Raw genomic sequence first — 18,286 nt, 5'->3', positions numbered from 1 at the left:
GCTATGAGCCTGCTGAAGAAACACTTCCTGAGGCAGGAGGGCATGTGGCTGCATGGGGACAAAGCCCTGCAAGGTCCCAGGGACGGCCGTGCCTTGAGCCTTGAGCTGTGGTTCTTCATCTGGCAAAACCGGCCTTCGGGACACAGCGGAACCTTCTGAGAGGGAAAGGTGCTTTTTAAAAATGGGTAATCTGGGGGTTTTAAATGCTTCATTGCCGTGGGAACAATATCACAGAATTGTCTAGGTTGGAAAAGACCTTGAAGATCCTTCAGTCCAACCATGAACCTCACACTGACCATTCTCAACTCCACCAGATCCCTCAGCGCTGGGTCAACCCAACTCTTCAACCCCTCCAGGGATGGGGACTCCCTCCCTGCCCTGGGCAGCCCATTCCAACGCCCAACAACCCCTTCTGCAAAGAAATACTTCCTAAGAGCCAGTCTGACCCTGCCCTGGCGCAGCTTGAGGCCATTCCCTCTTGTCCTGGCGCTTGTTCCTTGGCTCAAGAGACTCATCCCCCCTCTCTGCACCCTCCTGTCAGGGAGTTGTAGAGGGCGATGAGGTCTCCCCTCAGCCTCCTCTTCTCCAGACTAAAAATATGCTACAGAAAATGTACCTTTGCAAAGCAGCTGAGCCACACCAGCAATCAGTGGTGGGATTTAAACACCAAAATAACCTAGAAGTGGTCTATCATGATAAGCATCTTTTTTGGGGTGTACCGTGCCATCTGCTTTCATTGGGAAGGTGTGGGAGGGGGAGGAAGGATGAAGGGTGGTGACAGGCAATTACCTATGGCGCGGCAGGGTCTACCCTTGCCTGCTTGCTGCCTGTTGCAACTGCTGATCCTTCCAGGTCATGCCTCCGCTTGCTTTACAGAGAAATCTTTGGCGGCGCTAATCAATATATAAATGTAAACTTTTTAGAAGGCTTTAGACAGAGTTGTATAGCTGAGTGGGAGTGCTTTGTTGCTGGGACAGCTTTCAGAAGGGAATCCTTGAATTTAGAGACATCAAGGCATGGTTAAGGTTGTCCAACACCAACCTCTCTCTCCCTCACTCCAGTTGAGGCTGCCTTCAATTCCTGCCGCTGGCACAGGTTCTGCTGCACCCCCCTGCCCGCCAGACCCGCTGGTGGCTGAGAGCCCTTCCTTAAAAATAGCAGAGGGGAGTTGTCCTATAAGTGCTTGAGTTTTGCTGAGCTCCTTTGAGAACTGGTGAATGTTTTCCTAAGAATTGGCATGTGAGATATTATTCCCAATAAGAGCATATTTACATACATGGAGTTGTTTCAGTACATGGGATCAGCTGTTTAAAGGTGAACTCTCCACTGTAGTGATAGGATGAGGGGTAACAGTTTAAAACTGAAGATTTAGATTAGGTCTGATGAAGAAACTCTTCCCTGTGAGGGTGGTGAGACACTGGCACAGGTTGCCCAGAGAAGCTGTGGCTGCCCCCTCCCTGGAAGGGTTCAAGGCCAGGTTGGACGGGACTTTGGGCAACCTGGGCTAGTGGAAGGTGTCCCTGCCCGGGGCAGGGCGTTGGACTGGATGGGCTTTGAGGTCCCTTCCCACCCAAACCACTCTGGGATTCTATGATTTTTAAAAGATAAGTAAGCTATGCAAATCAGAATCTTCAATTAAGCACCCTCACCATCCCCATTTTTAAAGGTCTGGGGGAAAAGCTGCCTGCCAGCTGTCCTGCAGACTCTCTGGGAGATGACAGGATGGGAAGGAGGTGAGGTCCCATCAGGGCTGCCTGCAAATTCATTACCACAAAAAAAGGAATGAGAACAATATCTGCCAAACAGCACTGAGGTTCTCCTTTCTTTTATACGAACCGTTTAAGCTGTTTAATTCTTTGATTTTGTGTAAAAATTATTCTTGATCGTTCTTCAAAAATAGCATGTGTGGATGTGATGTTAAATTAGGACTGTAAAACAACTGTAAGGTGTGAAGTTCACTGGAAGGTATCCAGACTTTTAAAAAGATGAATTTATTGATTTAATTTGCTTTATATCTTCTGATGTTCTGGCAGTTTGCTTAACTGCAGTGTTGCCTTTTAACAGGCACTTTTGCAGAGGATCTTGCACAACGATAAATTCATCACTTCAGCTTACGCTGCTCTTTGATACGGGTTTTTACGTGCATTACTGTGAAGTGAGGAGTGAGTTTTTCTCACGTCTTGATACTGCTTTCAGTTTTTGAGCGATGACCTTGACCGCATCCAAGCGACAAGGGTGGAGGCGGGGTGTAGGTAGGAGGGTGCCTTGGTCCAGCGGATGGTTTGTGGTTCGTTAGCGGCCGTTAGTCCTCAGGAGATGGGATACACCTAGCTCATTGCAAAGAGGGAGAAGTAGGTGCGTGTCCCGCTCCCAGCAGTGCTGCCTTGGGGCTGCCGGGAAACTTCTGCCGTGTCCAGTGGCTTTCCCGAGCCACCTCCTGGCCGAGCGGTCACCTCGCGGCTGGGAATTAGCGAGGCGGGAGGTAACGGTCGAGGCTGTCAGCTGGAAAGAAATACAGCAGCAGGTTGTGATGTGACACAGCAGGTTTTTGAACAGGACTGATTTTAAAATGCAAGAATTCAGTGGGGAAAGAGGGACTAAGAAGCAAAACAGAAACAAGTGCAAAAAGAGAAATGACTTGTCAGAAAGGCAAAGAAGTGAGGAGCCTACTTATGTTTCTTTCAGATGCTATCGACTTACTGCACACATTAATGCTTTTGCACAGTCATAGATACTTGATAATGCTGGAAATCACAATTCCAGTGGAATGTATACTATTGCATCAGTATATTCCAGAACACTGTTCATCGTAAATACCTTCCTGTGAGGAGGAGAGCTTGCTAACCCACAGAGCTAACTTAAGGTTTTGTATGTGCATTTATGTAGGTTTTTATGGATGGATAGATGAATAAAAGTATCTACATACGTGCTTATATGAATATAGATAAATCTGTATAAGTTAGATACTTGAGCGAGTACAAATACTGCCACTGTTGCACATGTAATACTAATCAGAATTAAGAGCAGAGGCAGAGATGCGGTGTGTGACAAGTCACAAGTTTGTTATTTAGCACCAGGGGATGGTGCATTCACCCCTTTCTCTTCCCATCTCCCATCCTTCACTTCCACCACCTCTGATCACTGCAGCACACACCGTTACTGGTTTCTCAGTCTGTCTTTGCCTGGAATTCAGGATCCTGACCCCCAGCTCCTCCATTTTGCTTGATCTCCAGGCTGTTTCGTGCTTCCCTTCGTTCCCCAGCACAAGTGCCGGTCCTGCAGGACTGGCTGCCAGTGCCCTCTTGGCACTGGAGTGTACAATAAATCTGGTCACGTAGAGAAATCGTACCAGTGGTCTGCGTTTAACCAGCCTTTTCTTTATGGGTGTTAATCTCTTGTATTTTCACTAAAGCAAAGCAATAAAAGGTAATGACTAATAATGGTGAAAATCCCTCAAGTCATATGAACTACAACTATTTAACACAGTTCTATATGTTCCCAAATGCATCATATAAAAAATACTACATAATAAATTGTATATAATAGTTACAGCCTCATTTTTTCCCTCCAAATACTTTACTTTCATGCATGATCTTTTGCCTTGAGTTGCTTCCCAGAGAGCTTCCACACAGTTCTGGAAGGGATAAAATCACAGTGCAACCCTCCACGCTCACATAATTTGCACAGAGCCAATGGGAAGGATGGTAAATAGGTAGAGTCTCACTCTGTTTCCTTGTTATTGATCTCGGGAAATGTGTTTTTCTCACATTTAAACAGCTGTATTTACTTCATGTGTATTCATAAAGTAACATCTGATGACTGCACGAGAAAAACCAATGTTTCTGGGAAAGTATTTCCAGTGCCAGTGTATGTTGAACAATCAGTATGCATTGTAAATAGTGCAGGGGTGGCGGAGAGGGAGTCCTTGTGCTTGATAGCGTGTGAGTAGCAGATGACTTATTTATCACTTCTTCAGCGCGTGGCGTATTTTTGAATTAGAAAAAATGCAGGGTGAGTCACTGTCATCATTTCAGTAAAGGGACGTGAAAGGTTTTTTTTCTTTCATGCATTTAGAAACACTTTGAAGTGAGCAGAGCGTGGGGCGGGTGCCTGTTTGGGGCTGAAACCCCCCAAGAGGTGTCCTGCAAGGGCAGAACGGGCCGTCCCAGGAGAAGGACATGGAGTGCTACAGAGTCCCATCCCCGCGCTGCTGCCCCTCTCATGGGATGGGCTCCGCCGAGACAGTCCAGAAGATGGTCTCTGGGTAGCTACTCCTGGGCGTAGCAGAGTTGCAGGGATGCAAGAGCTGATCTACAGCGGAAAGCTGTCAGTTTGTGGCTGAACTCGTTGAGGGAAGGCAGAGGAGTGTGCGCGCACACAAGAGCTCCTTGTAGCTGGAACGGGGAGGTTTCGGTACACCGGGTCTCTCCCGGCTGTGCCCTTCTCCTGCTGGTCTTGCACCATCTCCAGCACCTCCCTGGCCATCTGTGTGCTGCGTTTGTTCCCTGACCGTGCTTAAAAACCAGGAGGTGAGCTTGGGGGCATCTTGGAGAGGTGAATCAACCCGTGAAGAGGTGTAATGAGCCTCAGGTTCGGAGCGTGACCATACGCAGTCAGGCAGGGGGGCAGGGTACAAATTAGTCATATTTGTACAGACTGTGATTGTTTTCCATTGCACATCTTGTAAATGGCAGTGGGAATTACTTTAAAAGCAAGAATAGTGATTATACACCCACGGTACGGTTGTATTATTCCTGATCTTTGTTGTTTAACTTCTAGAGTGAATCAAATACTCATGAAAACTGCTTTGAGTTTAGTGAAAACGTCTCAATGTCTCGTTTCTGCCAGAGAACAAAGGCATGTTGGTAAAAGCACAACCAGCCCATCCAGAGCAGTCTCAGCCCCACGCCAGTTGGTATTTCAGTCTCTGTATCTCCTGCTTACCTCCTTACTCCATCTCCCTCATCTTTAGCTACTGAGCTGGCCCTGACAGCTTCCCCATGGAGCGGTGCCGTTGCTGTGGAGTGCTGAAATAGGACCTGGGACAAGAGCGTGTGTGTAAGGGTGTAAATGGAGCACTGGACCCCATTGGTGGGAAATAAAGTGGCAGCTCTCTGGCATTAGGTGTGTGCCAACTGTGTCAACAAACTAAGGATGTTTTTGTTTAATTCAAACAATAAATGTTTTCACCGTGAGAGGGATGGTTCAAGACTCAAGTCATCCCAATGACCAGTGCAGGAGGCAGCTGTGTTACACACACACAGACTCATCAGTTAACAAGCTCTAATGACTTCTTGTCTGTGCACAGTTTGCCAACTGCAGAGCAGTTGCTTTTTAAAACTTTCATCCTGAATAGAATAGAAAAGAGTATTTCAGTTGGAGGGGACCTACAATGGTCACCTGGTCCAACTGCCTGACCAGTTAAGGGATGGCTAAAAGTTAAAGCAAATTATTAAGGGCATTATCCATATGCCTCTTAAACCCTGACAGACTTGGGGCATCGACCACCTCTCCAGGAAGCCTGTTCCAGGGTTTGACCACCCTCTCGATAAAGAAATGCTGCCTAATGCCCAGTCTGAGCCTCCCTGGGTGCAGCTTTGGGCCGTTCCCACGCATCCTATCCCTGGATCCCAGGGAGAAGCTCAGCACCTCCCTCTCCACGTCCCCTCCTCGGGAAGCTGGGAAGAGCCATGAGGTTACCCCTCAGCCCCCTTCTCTCCAGCCCAGACAAGCCCAGGGCCCTCAGCCGCCCCTCACCGGCTCGTTTGCCCTCCTGGACACACTCAGGGACTGTCACCTCCCTCTCCAGAGGTGGGGCCCAGCACTGCCTTCAGCGGGACAATCCCCTCGCTTGACCGGCTGGTTACACCGTGTGGGGTGCACCCCAGGATGTTGTTCATGGATTTTTATCACCAGATTTATGGTAATTTCGATTGGTCTGTGTTGTGAAACACAAGACACGCAACCTCTTCACGAGTGTCCTCAGGTCATCTAGCCCTTAGCTTCTCTGTGTGCCGTACAATACCTTGGAGAGTAATAAGAACAGTAGTTAAGGTACTGAAGATCCCGGCAAATACGTGATGATAAACTTTCTGTTCCTTAATGTTCCATTTGCACTACAAAATTAGTGTTAAACTGCAGACAAGGAAATATCCTTTCCTTCTTGTCTCATTTGACTACCGACGTGCATTTCAGAATATTTTTAAACCTAATTTTATGCGGTAGTTCTTTTCCAATTTTCAAAATTGTATCTGTTTTAAATGTAATTAAAATGAGTGTTGTGAAATACGGGACAAGCAGAATTTATTCCAGCTTTGTGCATACTTTGAAGTGCGATGTTAAGCTCTGGAAGACAACTCTGAGTGTAGACAGCCTTTCTGGTTTTCAGTCTTTGATATCTGACTTTCAGATGCCAGGCTTGACAGGAGACACCTGCCAAGGACAATTGCACGTGCGAGGAAAACTTTTACTGTGCTCTGGAAACAAATAAATTCAAAATGTCAATTATCCTGCGGGACTCACGCTCCTTTAGGCCCCTCTGAGTAAGCAGAGGGTGTCGTCATGTAGGATAATTAGTAAAGGACTTTTATTTGTTTGTCTGAACTCTGAATATAAATCATTAGTTGATGGATAGTTGTATCATTAATTAGATCGCTGAAGTTGTGACGGTGGCGTGGCTACCAGCAAACTTCGGTGGTCCCCATCAAATGGATGTCAAAACTGGGAAGTGGATGTATGTATTTTTTTATATATATTATATATATAGTCACTATTAGCATTGGCCTTTCCACTGTTGATCTAGTTACCAATGACTTATGTGTCTATGTATACATAGACATACTAGATATAGATGTGTTTACATATATATGTGTCATTGTGTATATATATATATGGACACCATGAACCTTTTATCTGCACCATAGAAATCAGCAATATTCTGTATTCTTCTGTATTCTCTCCTCACCTTGTACTTTGAAAGCTGTGGTCACGATGTTGTTTTATCTATTTTTTTTTAAATGTCAGTGAGGCAGAAGAAAAGGTTAAAGAGAGTTTTGTTGTGGTAGATGATATTTGAGAAAGAAACTGTGTGGACAAGCTGACTTTTCTTCAGGGACCTCATTCACTTGTCCTCTTGGCCCTTGATGGAGAAGTTTTCTGGAAGGAGGAGGCTACTCCTGCACGAGCACTGCACTGGGACTTGGTTGAGGTTTTGAAAGAACACGGACAAAAATGATACGCTGAGCCCTTGCCACAGTCGGAGAATCCAGGGCGTGTAAACACTAATGAATAACTCGCTAATTTAGAATTTTTTAGTGGTGCTTCAGATTTGTGGTATTAGAAAGAGTATGCGCTAAAGAGCTCTGCATAATTTCTTCTCACTTCACATGCAGTTTAATTCACCAGTGCGTGTGCACCGCTGCTCCAGAAAGTACGTACGCACTCGCCTGTCCCTTCTGGAAGGGCTTTCCTGAACCAGAAAATCATACAGTAGCGAAACAGCAGAAAAATTGCTAATTATTTTAAGTCACAATGATTAAGAATCCGTATTAGGTGTGTTTAAGTGATGTGGCTTGACCTGGGTTGAGAGGTTGATGTAGGTGCGTTTGTATTTTTGAAGTGTGTCCAAGTTCTGAAACAAATCTGCAGAATTTTGGGTTGTCTTTTGTAATAAGCAAATAGCTTTAATTTGCTTCCAAAAAATCAGCAATGTTTGCTATCTGTTGCTCACTTCGCCTTCATTTCCAAAAATAAGTGAAATTATTGACCGCTTATTCTTCCACTGGATGGACATACAGAATGTTTTTCTTCTTTTTGAGAAACCACCACCGATGGGAAGGTCTCAGAGGGCTGCGTACTTCAAACGTTGGGGTTTGCCCCAATAAAAGACTTCTTTGACCCAACAGTAACCACTTGGTAGATGGGTTGCCCCAGGTCCTGTGTGCAGCTGGGAGTTTTCCGTTCGGGATGTTGGGCCATGTAGACGCTGAGGCTGCCGGATGCCAATTTCTCTGCATTTCCAAGCGTGAGTGAGGAGAGCTGGAGTCCGAGGGAGCAAGAAAACAGGGTTTGAAATTCCCTCTGCTGTCGGGCTGCTGCCCTGGGAGCTTGAAGGGATCAGTAATGGGTTTGAAATGTGGCCAGCTCAACATGCTTGAAGCTCCTTTTCCCAGCTGTCCCGTTGGAAGAGCCCTTTAGGGATTTTCTGAAAGATTAACCTCCCTTTTCTTCTGTTCGTATTCTGCATTTTTTGGCAGGTGCAAGACAAAAGTCTATCCCGACGAACTGCCCAACACAAGCGTCGTGATCGTCTTCCACAACGAAGCCTGGAGCACTCTGCTTCGCACCGTGTCCAGCGTTATCAACCGCTCGCCGCACCGCCTGCTCTCGGAAATCATCCTGGTGGACGACGCCAGCGAGCGAGGTGGGCCTGGGGGAGAGGGGGGGTTTCCCCCCCGGGATGCGGCCGGTGCGTTTGGGTGTGTCGGGGTGACGTTCTGTCCTGCGGTGGAGGACAGGCCTTTGGCTGCCTCCCGACGGCTCTCACACCCCCTGGGCTGGGTTTCAGATTTGCCTGAACAGCCACGCTCAGCCAGTTTCCTTGTATTGCTCATATTTGTGGTTTGTTTCATTTGGTCAGTGGTTTTTTTTCTTCTTTTAAAAATTTTTTTCTTTTTCTTTTTTTTTTCCTTTTCCCTTTTTTTGCTTGCTTTCTTTCCCTTTTTTTGCTTTCTTTTTCTTTTTTAAACCCAGTGCTTAGAAAGAAAGCTGTCAGCATGTGAAACTGATATTACTTGGAGAAGCAATCACATTACATTCTATAAATGGAATCAATGGAATGATAAATTTTCCTGGAGTAGCCAGATGTATATAATGGCACATACAACTTATAGCTGCAACTGTTCAAGAGACAGAAGGTGCAAGCTAAGCTGTTCTTTATTTCTGCTCCATGTAGCAGTAACTTAACTCTAATTACTCTCCTCGATTTCCCTGCTTCAGAAAACAAGCAGGCTTAATGTTTCTCTGTGCCAGAAGGTGGAGGAAGGCTTTAGCCAAAGTAACTACTATGTTTCCTAAAAGCAAATTTTTGGATCCTGAAGAGCTCAAATAATGAAATTCATGAAAAATAGCTGTATTTGTATTTAACCATAGACAAATTTAAAAGGGTCATCATTTTGCACTTGCTAGCAATTGCTGCATTATTTTAAGGAAACTGCTTGTGACTTCTTTAAAACCTCTGGGATGTTTTCCTGCGGTGCTCTGGAGGTGTGTGTGTGTATGGATGGGCCGTTTTCCGCGCGGAGTGCCAGTGTGACTCTCCGTGGCTTAGCTCCCAGTCTTCAGCAAAACTCAAAATACATCAAAATACGTTTCCTGTGTCGTGGCAGCCCTTGGAGGGCCGAGTGTGACGTGTAAACTCTGCGTTATATTTGGACTCCTGGGTAGTGGCTGAACCCAGCTATAAATAATGGTTTTCTTTGTTTTTTGTGGGGTTTTTTTTGGCAGAGTTCTTGAAGGCCTCACTAGAGAATTACGTGAAAAACCTGGAAGTCTCCATAAAAATCATTCGGATGGAGCAGAGATCAGGGCTGATCCGCGCGCGGCTCCGAGGGGCGGCAGCCTCGAAGGGGCAGGTGATCACATTCCTGGACGCGCACTGCGAGTGCACCCTGGGCTGGCTTGAACCGCTGCTGGCCAGGATAAAGGAGGACAGGTAAGGGTGGCCCTGCCAGCACCGGGTGCAGGGGACCCCCCTCCTGCCTCCAGGCCCTTCCTTGGTTTCACTGCGCTGCCAAAAAATACAAATGAAAACAATTCATTGAGCTGAAAACGAAGATTTACAATCTTTTTTTAAAATTTATCAGGAAGATGTTCTCTATTATCACAGTCTAATTTCTCAGCGAGTACGTGGGAGGCCTGTGGTTCTCAGAGCAGGACTGCTGTTGTTGGACAGGAAGAATCATGATGCCACTAATGAGGGCGATTTGGGCCATTTACTTCCTCGAGGTCAGGGTGCCCCCCCCCACCCCTGGCCGGCCTTCTCCCTGCTTTCTGCCAGAGACAGCAATTTGAGTCACCTCCAAGATGGGCTGAAATTTGCACCCTTTTATGTTTTTTTCCCCCTACCTCCCCCTTTTCCCCCCCCTTTCCCCCCGTCTTTCCCCCAGAGCAGCACCCAGGCCCCTCTCTTCCCCGCAGCCGCCCAGGCCTGGGCACCGCCACACCTCCCATCAGTGCAGCAAGGAGCCAGCATGCCTGAAAACCCACCGAAATGGGGAATTTTGCCCAGCCTTGGTTCTGGAAGAGCGCAGACCTCGGTCGGAGGGAGCACGAGCAGCCGTCACTGGGGTTTTGTGCAGAGAAGCCTCAAAATAAGTGCAATGTTCAGCATACTCACAGGTAGAAATACTTTGTTTAAAAAAAGCCCATTTTTTTTTCTTCCAGGAAAACTGTTGTCTGCCCCATCATTGATGTGATCAGCGATGACACGTTTGAATACATGGCTGGCTCTGATATGACTTACGGAGGCTTTAACTGGAAACTCAACTTCCGCTGGTATCCAGTTCCCCAGAGGGAGATGGACAGGAGGAAAGGAGACAGGACCTTGCCTGTGAGGTAAGGCGGGTGAATCAGGAGAGCTCTGCTCTCCGACTCTACTGTCCACATGGTTACGTGGATAATAACACTTAATACCTAAGATTTTGCTGCAGTCTCAGAGAACACACGTCAGATAGTTGTGGCACACTGTTCAGGGCAGAGAAGACCAAAATCTGACCTATCCTTAATGCTGCAACGTAGTTATCAGAGCTGAGAAAACTCATTTGTATCTTCTTTTCAGCATTCAGTAATTCAAAATATTACCTGCTTTTTAAGTTCTCTCTATATTTGTTTTCTGCAAATAGCCTGTTGACTTTGTGTTTAACAGATGTTGCTCCTTTTTCATAATTTAAGGCAAATACTTAGAACATCTTCCTGAAATACACATTTTTAAACATTGGACTTAAGTATTCAGTTATGATAATTTGCACTTAAAATGCATGCTTTTATTGCCTAGAAAATAAAATTGATGACTCTGCACACCGAGTTAAAAATGATCTAAGAGTATGTCCTGTATTCGTGTGATCATTCCTGACCTCTTGCAGTTAATTGCTCAAGCCACAGCCTGTAACAAAACATCTAGAAAAATTTTAAATGAAGCTGAAACAGAACAAATTGAATAAATTACTTGCAATGGGTTATTTGCTCAGCTCTAATAGCTTCTGTGGTCTTCATGAAAAGTTTTTAAAAAACAAAACCAAAAAAAGCTTTCACAAGTGGATGTAATGGTTTCAAACCTGAGAGCCATGATGAAGTGGACAGAATTCCAGTCCTGCATACCCCGGGTTGTGCAACAGGCAGATAAAGGGAGAGCCAACTCGGGGGACAGCACAGCTTTGTGAAACACTTCCAGGTAAGGCAGTGGACGGGCAGAGAAAAGCCTTTTGAAATTAGTTGTGCTGCAAAATGGCCAAAATCTGTGCTTTATTCTCCTTCAAAGCCTGGAGGCAGGGAAGGGCTGGATTTTTTAAAGCCCGCAGGGTCCCCAGAGCAGGAGCTGGGACCCTGTCGTTAGCAGAGGCGGGGATGGAGCTCGTTTTGAGTCAAGAGAACTGGTTTTTTCATGCTCTAAAATATTATCGCTCAGCTGTGAAGTCTGCCGGCAGCTATTTCATTAGAGCTGAGGTGTGTGATAAATTATCCTAACGAGCTGCAGAGCCTCACGCCGCGCCGGCTGCTGCGCCCACCGTGTCCCTCGCTGGGCTCTGTCTATCCTGTCTCTCCCGTGCCAAATCAATTCACAGGCACGGGGAGCTTTCAAAGACATGCAAATTCCTACTTCCTTATCTTGAAATGGAGTAGTACTTCAAGTTAATCCAGAATCAGACATGTAATTGACTCTTAAAATTATTAAAACAAAAAAATAGCTGCTTTTTTTTTTTTCCTTCTTCTTTTCTCCCCATCAGCTTTTAGCTGGTGAGTACCTGGGCTTTTGAGGATTTTCCTGACAAGATGGGCGTTAGCGAGCAGAGCGTGGGTGAGGGAGTCTGAGGTTCATACCAAGTGCCTCATGTCCCATAATTATCACTTACACAAGTGTTTTAGAGTGAAGAGGTGGCTCTGAGGGGCTGTAATTGCGCTGGCTTAAGAGCAAAGTGTTGGCTTTTAGACCTACTGGTGCCCTCTCTGCCCACGTAGCGCAGGCATTTCAGTCTCCTCGGTGTCAGAAGAAGGTGCTCCCTGTTTCGTTTTTCCTTCTACTCGGCGGGAGGGGAACCAGCAGTGCCGTGGTGCTGCCTGTGTAGAGCAGCCTTCCTGTAGGAAAGTACATTTAATAAGCCATCAGCTGCTTTCAGTGCTAGCTGGTACTTCCAGATGCGTATCAAAAGCAGGCCAAGAGACGGCGGCGGTAAATCAGTCCGGAGGCCTGAAACACAACCACAAATTCTGCATCCAAAGAGAAAAAGTGTAATATTTCAGCTAAGTTAAGAATGGGTTTGGCAGCTGCTGCCACCTGAATATTCAAAAAATGGGGGGATAAAAATAAACAAAAGCCTAACCCACAGCAAAAATTTAGAAACAAATCGACGAGTTCATTTTTTTTTTGTTGTTCCACATTGCTTTTGGCATTCTGTAACATTATTTCAGTCTCCTGTAGATTGAATATGTCTTTATTCATATTTTTTCTTCGTGAGCAGTGGAATAAGTGTAGAATATATAAACATCATTGGCTTACATGTTTCTTTGCATGTATGCATAATATAACCGTTGCAATCAAATTCTGCTTTTTGTTACGTTAAGAATCCATCTAATTGACAAAAGTTTTACTCAAAATACCTTCCGTAATTACACTGATAAATCCCTACCTTTGCTTTTTAGATTTTAAAATCAGAATACATACATTTTCCAACTATGACTTACTTTATATACACTTTATGTATAAATTGCATTATTGTATGAGTATTTTTATGGGAAAGATCAGGACAGCTTACTGATAGGAGCCTGCTAGTCGGTATGGCCAGAGTTCAGCCATCACCTACGCTGTGACCATTAACCCTGAGGAAGTGAAAGCCAGAACAACAGGGTGCCTGGTTCTTTCTAGTTCGTAGATGTGAAACACTGCTTGCTTGTTTGCCTAGGGAGTTAAAGGAATTGTTAAATTCCTGAGTTAGGTGTTTGAGTCAACTGAAATACCTGCCTTTGCTGGAACCTCTAGATTTAGTGGGAAAAGGTTAATTAATTCAGTGACTCTGGTATTAAAAACCCACAGCTAATTGTCATGCAGCACAGCTGTAGAAGAGTTTTCATGCCGACATCCGTTAGAAAAGTTAGAATGTTTGTCCTATTTTTGGCAAACAGAAGGGTGGGGATTCGTCGACGCCTCTCCTCCTAATCAGTGCTGCCTTGCCTTGGGCAGACGGGGTTCTGCTCCCAGACCCCTATGTGGATGCTGCTCCTGCTCTTCGCACACTAGGCCCTGCTCCTTTTGCCCTTTATTTTCTTCTTCTGGTTCTTAAACCCCAGCCTGACGTCCCTTCTCTTGTTCTCATTTCCTTCTTCCCTTACCTAGTTTTCTCTCAGGTCATCTACTACCACGATAGCATAACCTTTCCCAGAATAATCTAAGATGGTAACACTTCCCCAAAGAATCACAAGTTTTGCACAGGTAGCAAAAGCCTTTCCGGTTTGCAAACAGTCCCAGTTTAAAGGCGGTAGATGAGGGTGGGCAGCGCTAACGGCGGGGACGTGGCCCGGGCGACGGGCAGCAAGTCGTGCCCCCGACTCCCCAGCCTGGGCAAAGAGAGGATAGAAGTCAGTGGTCGTCAGATACCGGGATTTCTTGGTTTTCTTTTCTTTTTTTAAAAAAATATACTTACAACTTTTTGACATGTACAATGATCAGAAGCAAAAGTAACATCAGGGAGCTCTCAGTTCATGAGGTGGAACTGAACTGAGGAGGACTGAAACTATAAAGTGGGAACAGGAACATTTAGAAATCCCTGAAGAAAAGATTCTTCCTGGAGACAGAGCTCTTCAAGGCAAATATTTCATTCTCTGAGGTTCGTTAGGGTCGGTTGAAACATATTTTTTCAGGTGTGTTTGCAGAAATCAAATATGAACTGTGGCTTGTGTGCAAATGTTACCTGAGCCGTGGAGGGGCTTCCCAGTGTTGCTTCGGGGGTACTTTTCTTACTCTGAGGGTACAGCAACCCCCAAGGACTCATGTCAGGGGGGATATAGGTATTTTCTTTTGTTTGAACTGCAAATTTTACCATGTTTCCATAAAGAGTAAATACTGTAACTTCCACTGTCACTGGAGTAACCTCCGGCTTATTAGACCTTGTCAAAATGTGGTATTTCAAAGTGCCAAGCCCATTTCTGTTCCCAGAGGGCTCTCTGGGAGCAAAACCTGGATGATTGCCCTGTGCAGAGGTGGAGCTTAGAGCTAAAGCTTCCTGCAGGGAGCTGGTGGAGGTGGGTAGATCTGGGAATTATGAAAACAGGGATTTCTGGGCAGTGCAGTTCTCAGGTGCGGCCTGGTTCGGTGGTATATGTTCATGGGTAGGGCCAGCTAAAGCCAGCCATCTTGCTAAACCTTTCATTCTTTTCCCGCTGAAAAATCCCTGCGCAATATTTGTACTTTGCAGGACTTTGTCTTCAAGTGAGCTCATTTCTCCTTCTGTGATTTTGCCTGCAGCAATAGAAAACTTCTCTGCGCTAAGATCAGTTTACAAATATCTCGTCTTCTTACATCTACAGTATTAAAAACATAAAGTGTGTCTGTGCTGGGCTGTTACAGTCTCTCCACAGCACATTTCTATGGATATTTCCCTTAATTTTTTTAAGCTGAAGGCACTTCAGGCTAGTATTATGAATACTAAAAATATATATATATATTCTAGAAAATTTCTTCTCAAGCTTAAATTAGTTATTGAGAGGAAAAATACGAGATCAAATATTAGGAGCATATTTTATTTATCATCTTATTATTATGACTGATTAAACTTAGAGTTGACTACAGTTAATGCTGCCCGGGTGATGGATGGACAGCAGTATTGGAAATGGGTGTAAAAATCTTCTTCCAAGCTGTATAAATAGTCTTGTTTGTCAGCAGTGCTGTGCCGGTTGGAGCCCTTCGCGCAGGTGCACGGGTCGGGGAGCTTGGAGGAGGCAGGATGGGGTGATGTGATGTGGCTTTTGGGGAGCTGCCAGCCTGGGGGGCCTGGCCGGAGCCCCCCTGCCAGCCCCTCCTCGCTTCCCCTCGCCGGGCTGGGCCCAAGGGCTCCGGGGGACGCGGCAAACCCGGGGTTGCTGCGGTACCTTCATGTTGGGCAGCTCATCTGTGGGAAGTCAGAGGTGCAGGTACAGGAGTGGGAATCCTGCTCGCTGCTAATAACTGCAGAAATGAGAAGCAGACGTTAGCTGCAAAATAAAATTAAAAGTGGGTTTGAATGATGATTAGAGTTAATCATAACATATTACTGTAGTCGTTAATATGACTCCAAGCAGGCAAAATATAGCTAATAGGCACAAAGCTGAGGAAAAAAAAAAACCCACAGTAGGAACCCTCACTCTTTCTAGCATTACTGTTTCGGCTGTTTTTACAGTGAGAGCTCTGCAGAGGTGTTTGTGTAACATCACATTTACATAACAGGGAATAGTCCTGCCTGCTGCGTTTCCGTTCTTTGAGACTCCGCAGCGTATATTGGTGCAGTTACTTACATTTTACAGCATGAAACTCAGTACTTCCAATTTCGGTTAGTGAGTTCTTAGGGAAACTGTTTGTTTTTTATAAACAGTCGCTGGTGACATGTCAGAAGAATCCAGATCTCTGTGTACAATTCAATTGCATCATTCAACAATTGCTTAAGGCTGAATCTTTGCAAAGATGGGAAATTTTGTACCATTCAAGCAAAGACTCTCTTCCAAGAAAGAAATAAAAGGAGGAAGAAGGAGAGGAGGCAGAGGATGAGGGCTTCTGTTGCAGGCAGAGGAGTGGGGGTGATTTTATTCGTCCAAAACAAGTGAGGAGTGCCACTGCAGTAAGGTTGGCGAGGAGGGGAGAGCCGGGCAGGCGGGAGCTGAGGTTTCTTCATGCAGTGCTGGGCACAGGCTCGTTAAAATGTTTGTGACTCACTGTGAGTCCTGGGGGAACTTGGCCAGTTGTCAGGTAGGTTTGAAAACCCAAATCCTGATGCAGCTTTCTGTGTCAGTGTAAATAGTTTTGTGTAGCTTCTAGGTAATCAATAATAGAAATTTCTTTTAAATATAATATTTTTGCACTGGTAATCATCTGTCGCAAAAACAGTTAAGAAAGATTTCAGAGGCAGCTTTAGTTTGTGCTCCCCATACTGGTTGGTATTTAACTTCTGTGGTACCAGTCAGGTGGAGGGTCGCACTGCCCGGCCGTGCCCATCTGCTCCACTCGCTCGCAGGGGAGCTCAGGGGGGGCAGGGGTGTTGTTTGTGACAGAAACCCAGCAAGGCTGAGGGCAGTAAAGTGGCTTTGAAACCTGGGAAGGTTTAGCCTTGCCCAAATGACAGTTAATTAACGGAGCTTTCAGTGCTGAGAGCACGGGGAGGAAAATAGAAATGAAGTGTTGGTAAACTCAGGGTCCTGTATTATTTCACTGCTAAACCATGTTTTTATTTTCTGGGAGTAATGATAGTCAGCTCTTGCAGAAGAGGAAATAATTGCACAGCAGGCAAATTACCTGGATTTGCTGAGTTTGAGAGAAAGTGAGGGTGTCTTACTGCCAGGGCTGTGCCCAGTGCCCTCCCCCGGGAAGAGCTGTGTGCGGCACAGCACCATCACTTGGCCAGCCCCACCTGCAATACTGTGCTCAGATTTGGTCCCTGCTACACAGAAAAGATGTGGCTGGGCAGGAGGGGGCCCAGAGAAGAGCCACAGAGGTGGTGGAGGGACTGGGAAAGGGTGAGAGAACTGAGGTTGTTCAGCCTTGAGGAGAGAAGGCTGAGGGGAGGCCTTAGCACCACGTTCCAGTATTTGAAGGGTGGCTACAGAGAAGATGGAGACTCCCTTTGTACAAGGAGTCCCATGGAGAAGACGAGGGGTAACGGGTACAAGTTACTCCTGGGGAGATTCCGATTGGGCACAAGAGGAACATTTTTCAGACTGGGAACAATCAGCCACTGGAATAATCCCCCCAGTGAAGTGGTGGATTCCACAATATTGGACATTTTTAAGATTTGGTTGGAGAGGGAGCTGGGCCAGCTTAGCTAGACCGGGCTTTTGCCAAGCAGGGTTGGACCAGCTGATCCTTGAGGTCCCTTCCCAGCTGGGATTCAATGGTTCTGTGATCCCTGCAGGTCCCCCAGTGTCTGCACTCTGTGTGTGTGTGTGTGTAACCCCCCCACCAACCCGTAACTCCACACCGTGTGTGCATGGCGGGGTGCTTGGCCTAATTCACGCTGCGTGTGGGACATAGGGTGGCTACTGAGGGAAGATCTGAGAAACGCCCAAGGGATTCAGGTTCTGCCACGGGTGGGAGCGGCCATGAAGCCCCTCTTCCAGCTTCTTCCCGCATTGCACATGAGGCGTTTTGTTGCTGTTGACTTGCTTTTTGGAAAAATTCTAGGAGTTTGGGTGATATCATCAGGGTTTACATAAGACTGTCTCCAAACACAGGAGCTCTCACGGAAACTGAGCTCTGGATGGTGCTGCTGCTGGAAATGCTGCGCTTACACAGGTTCAGGGAACGGAGCCTGGTGCCTCATCTGACCTCTGAGTATCAGATATTCCTGGCAGTCTTCACAAGCAGCTTACTAAATAAAATAACCGAAAGAACGAGTTCATTTTTATGACGAATCCTTTGCGGACAGGCCACGGTCACTGCGGTGTTGTGTGCGGTCGAGCTAGCGCCAGGTTATGCGTTTTCAACAGCCAGTCTCACCCCCTTTGCAGTTGTTTTTGAAGCTGAGGAGAGAAACACGACTGATACTTGACTGGCAAGGCTTGATCCGCAGCCACATTAACGTGCCCACAGGCCCTCGCCAGCAAAGCCAGCTGGTGTGGGGGTGCCGAGACCTCCGCAGGGTCCTGGGGGTGGCTGCCGTCCCCCTGCATCGCGTCGGCATGGGGCTGGGGCGCAGCTCCTGCCCCAGTGTCTGCAGGGACCGGTTTGGGCTTAAACCCCCGTGCTTGGGGAGACCCTGTCAGCTGTGCGCTGGCATTTGTGCACCGTCCACCCTGCGAGGGAGCTGCTGTGGGGTGGGTTCGCCGCGGTGCA

At 46.5% G+C, this 18,286-nt stretch overlaps 1 protein-coding gene across 3 annotated transcripts in view; it reads left to right on the top strand.

The window, feature by feature from the left end:
- Nucleotides 1–18,286, top strand: part of GALNT13 (polypeptide N-acetylgalactosaminyltransferase 13) — a 151,273-nt gene that overhangs the window by 69,116 nt on the left and 63,871 nt on the right. For all 3 annotated transcript variants that reach the window (XM_074828439.1, XM_074828440.1, XM_074828441.1), the window contains exons 5-7: nt 8,256–8,422; nt 9,505–9,712; nt 10,444–10,614. In XM_074828439.1, coding sequence (XP_074684540.1) covers nt 8,256–8,422; nt 9,505–9,712; nt 10,444–10,614 — 546 coding nt within the window. The remainder of the gene's footprint in view (nt 1–8,255; nt 8,423–9,504; nt 9,713–10,443; nt 10,615–18,286) is intronic.

This window comes from Strix aluco, chromosome 6, assembly GCF_031877795.1.
Source record: "Strix aluco isolate bStrAlu1 chromosome 6, bStrAlu1.hap1, whole genome shotgun sequence".
NCBI lineage: Eukaryota > Metazoa > Chordata > Aves > Strigiformes > Strigidae > Strix > Strix aluco.
The sequence above is the reverse complement of the archived record's forward strand: the minus strand, read 5'-3'. Positions and strand labels throughout refer to the sequence as shown.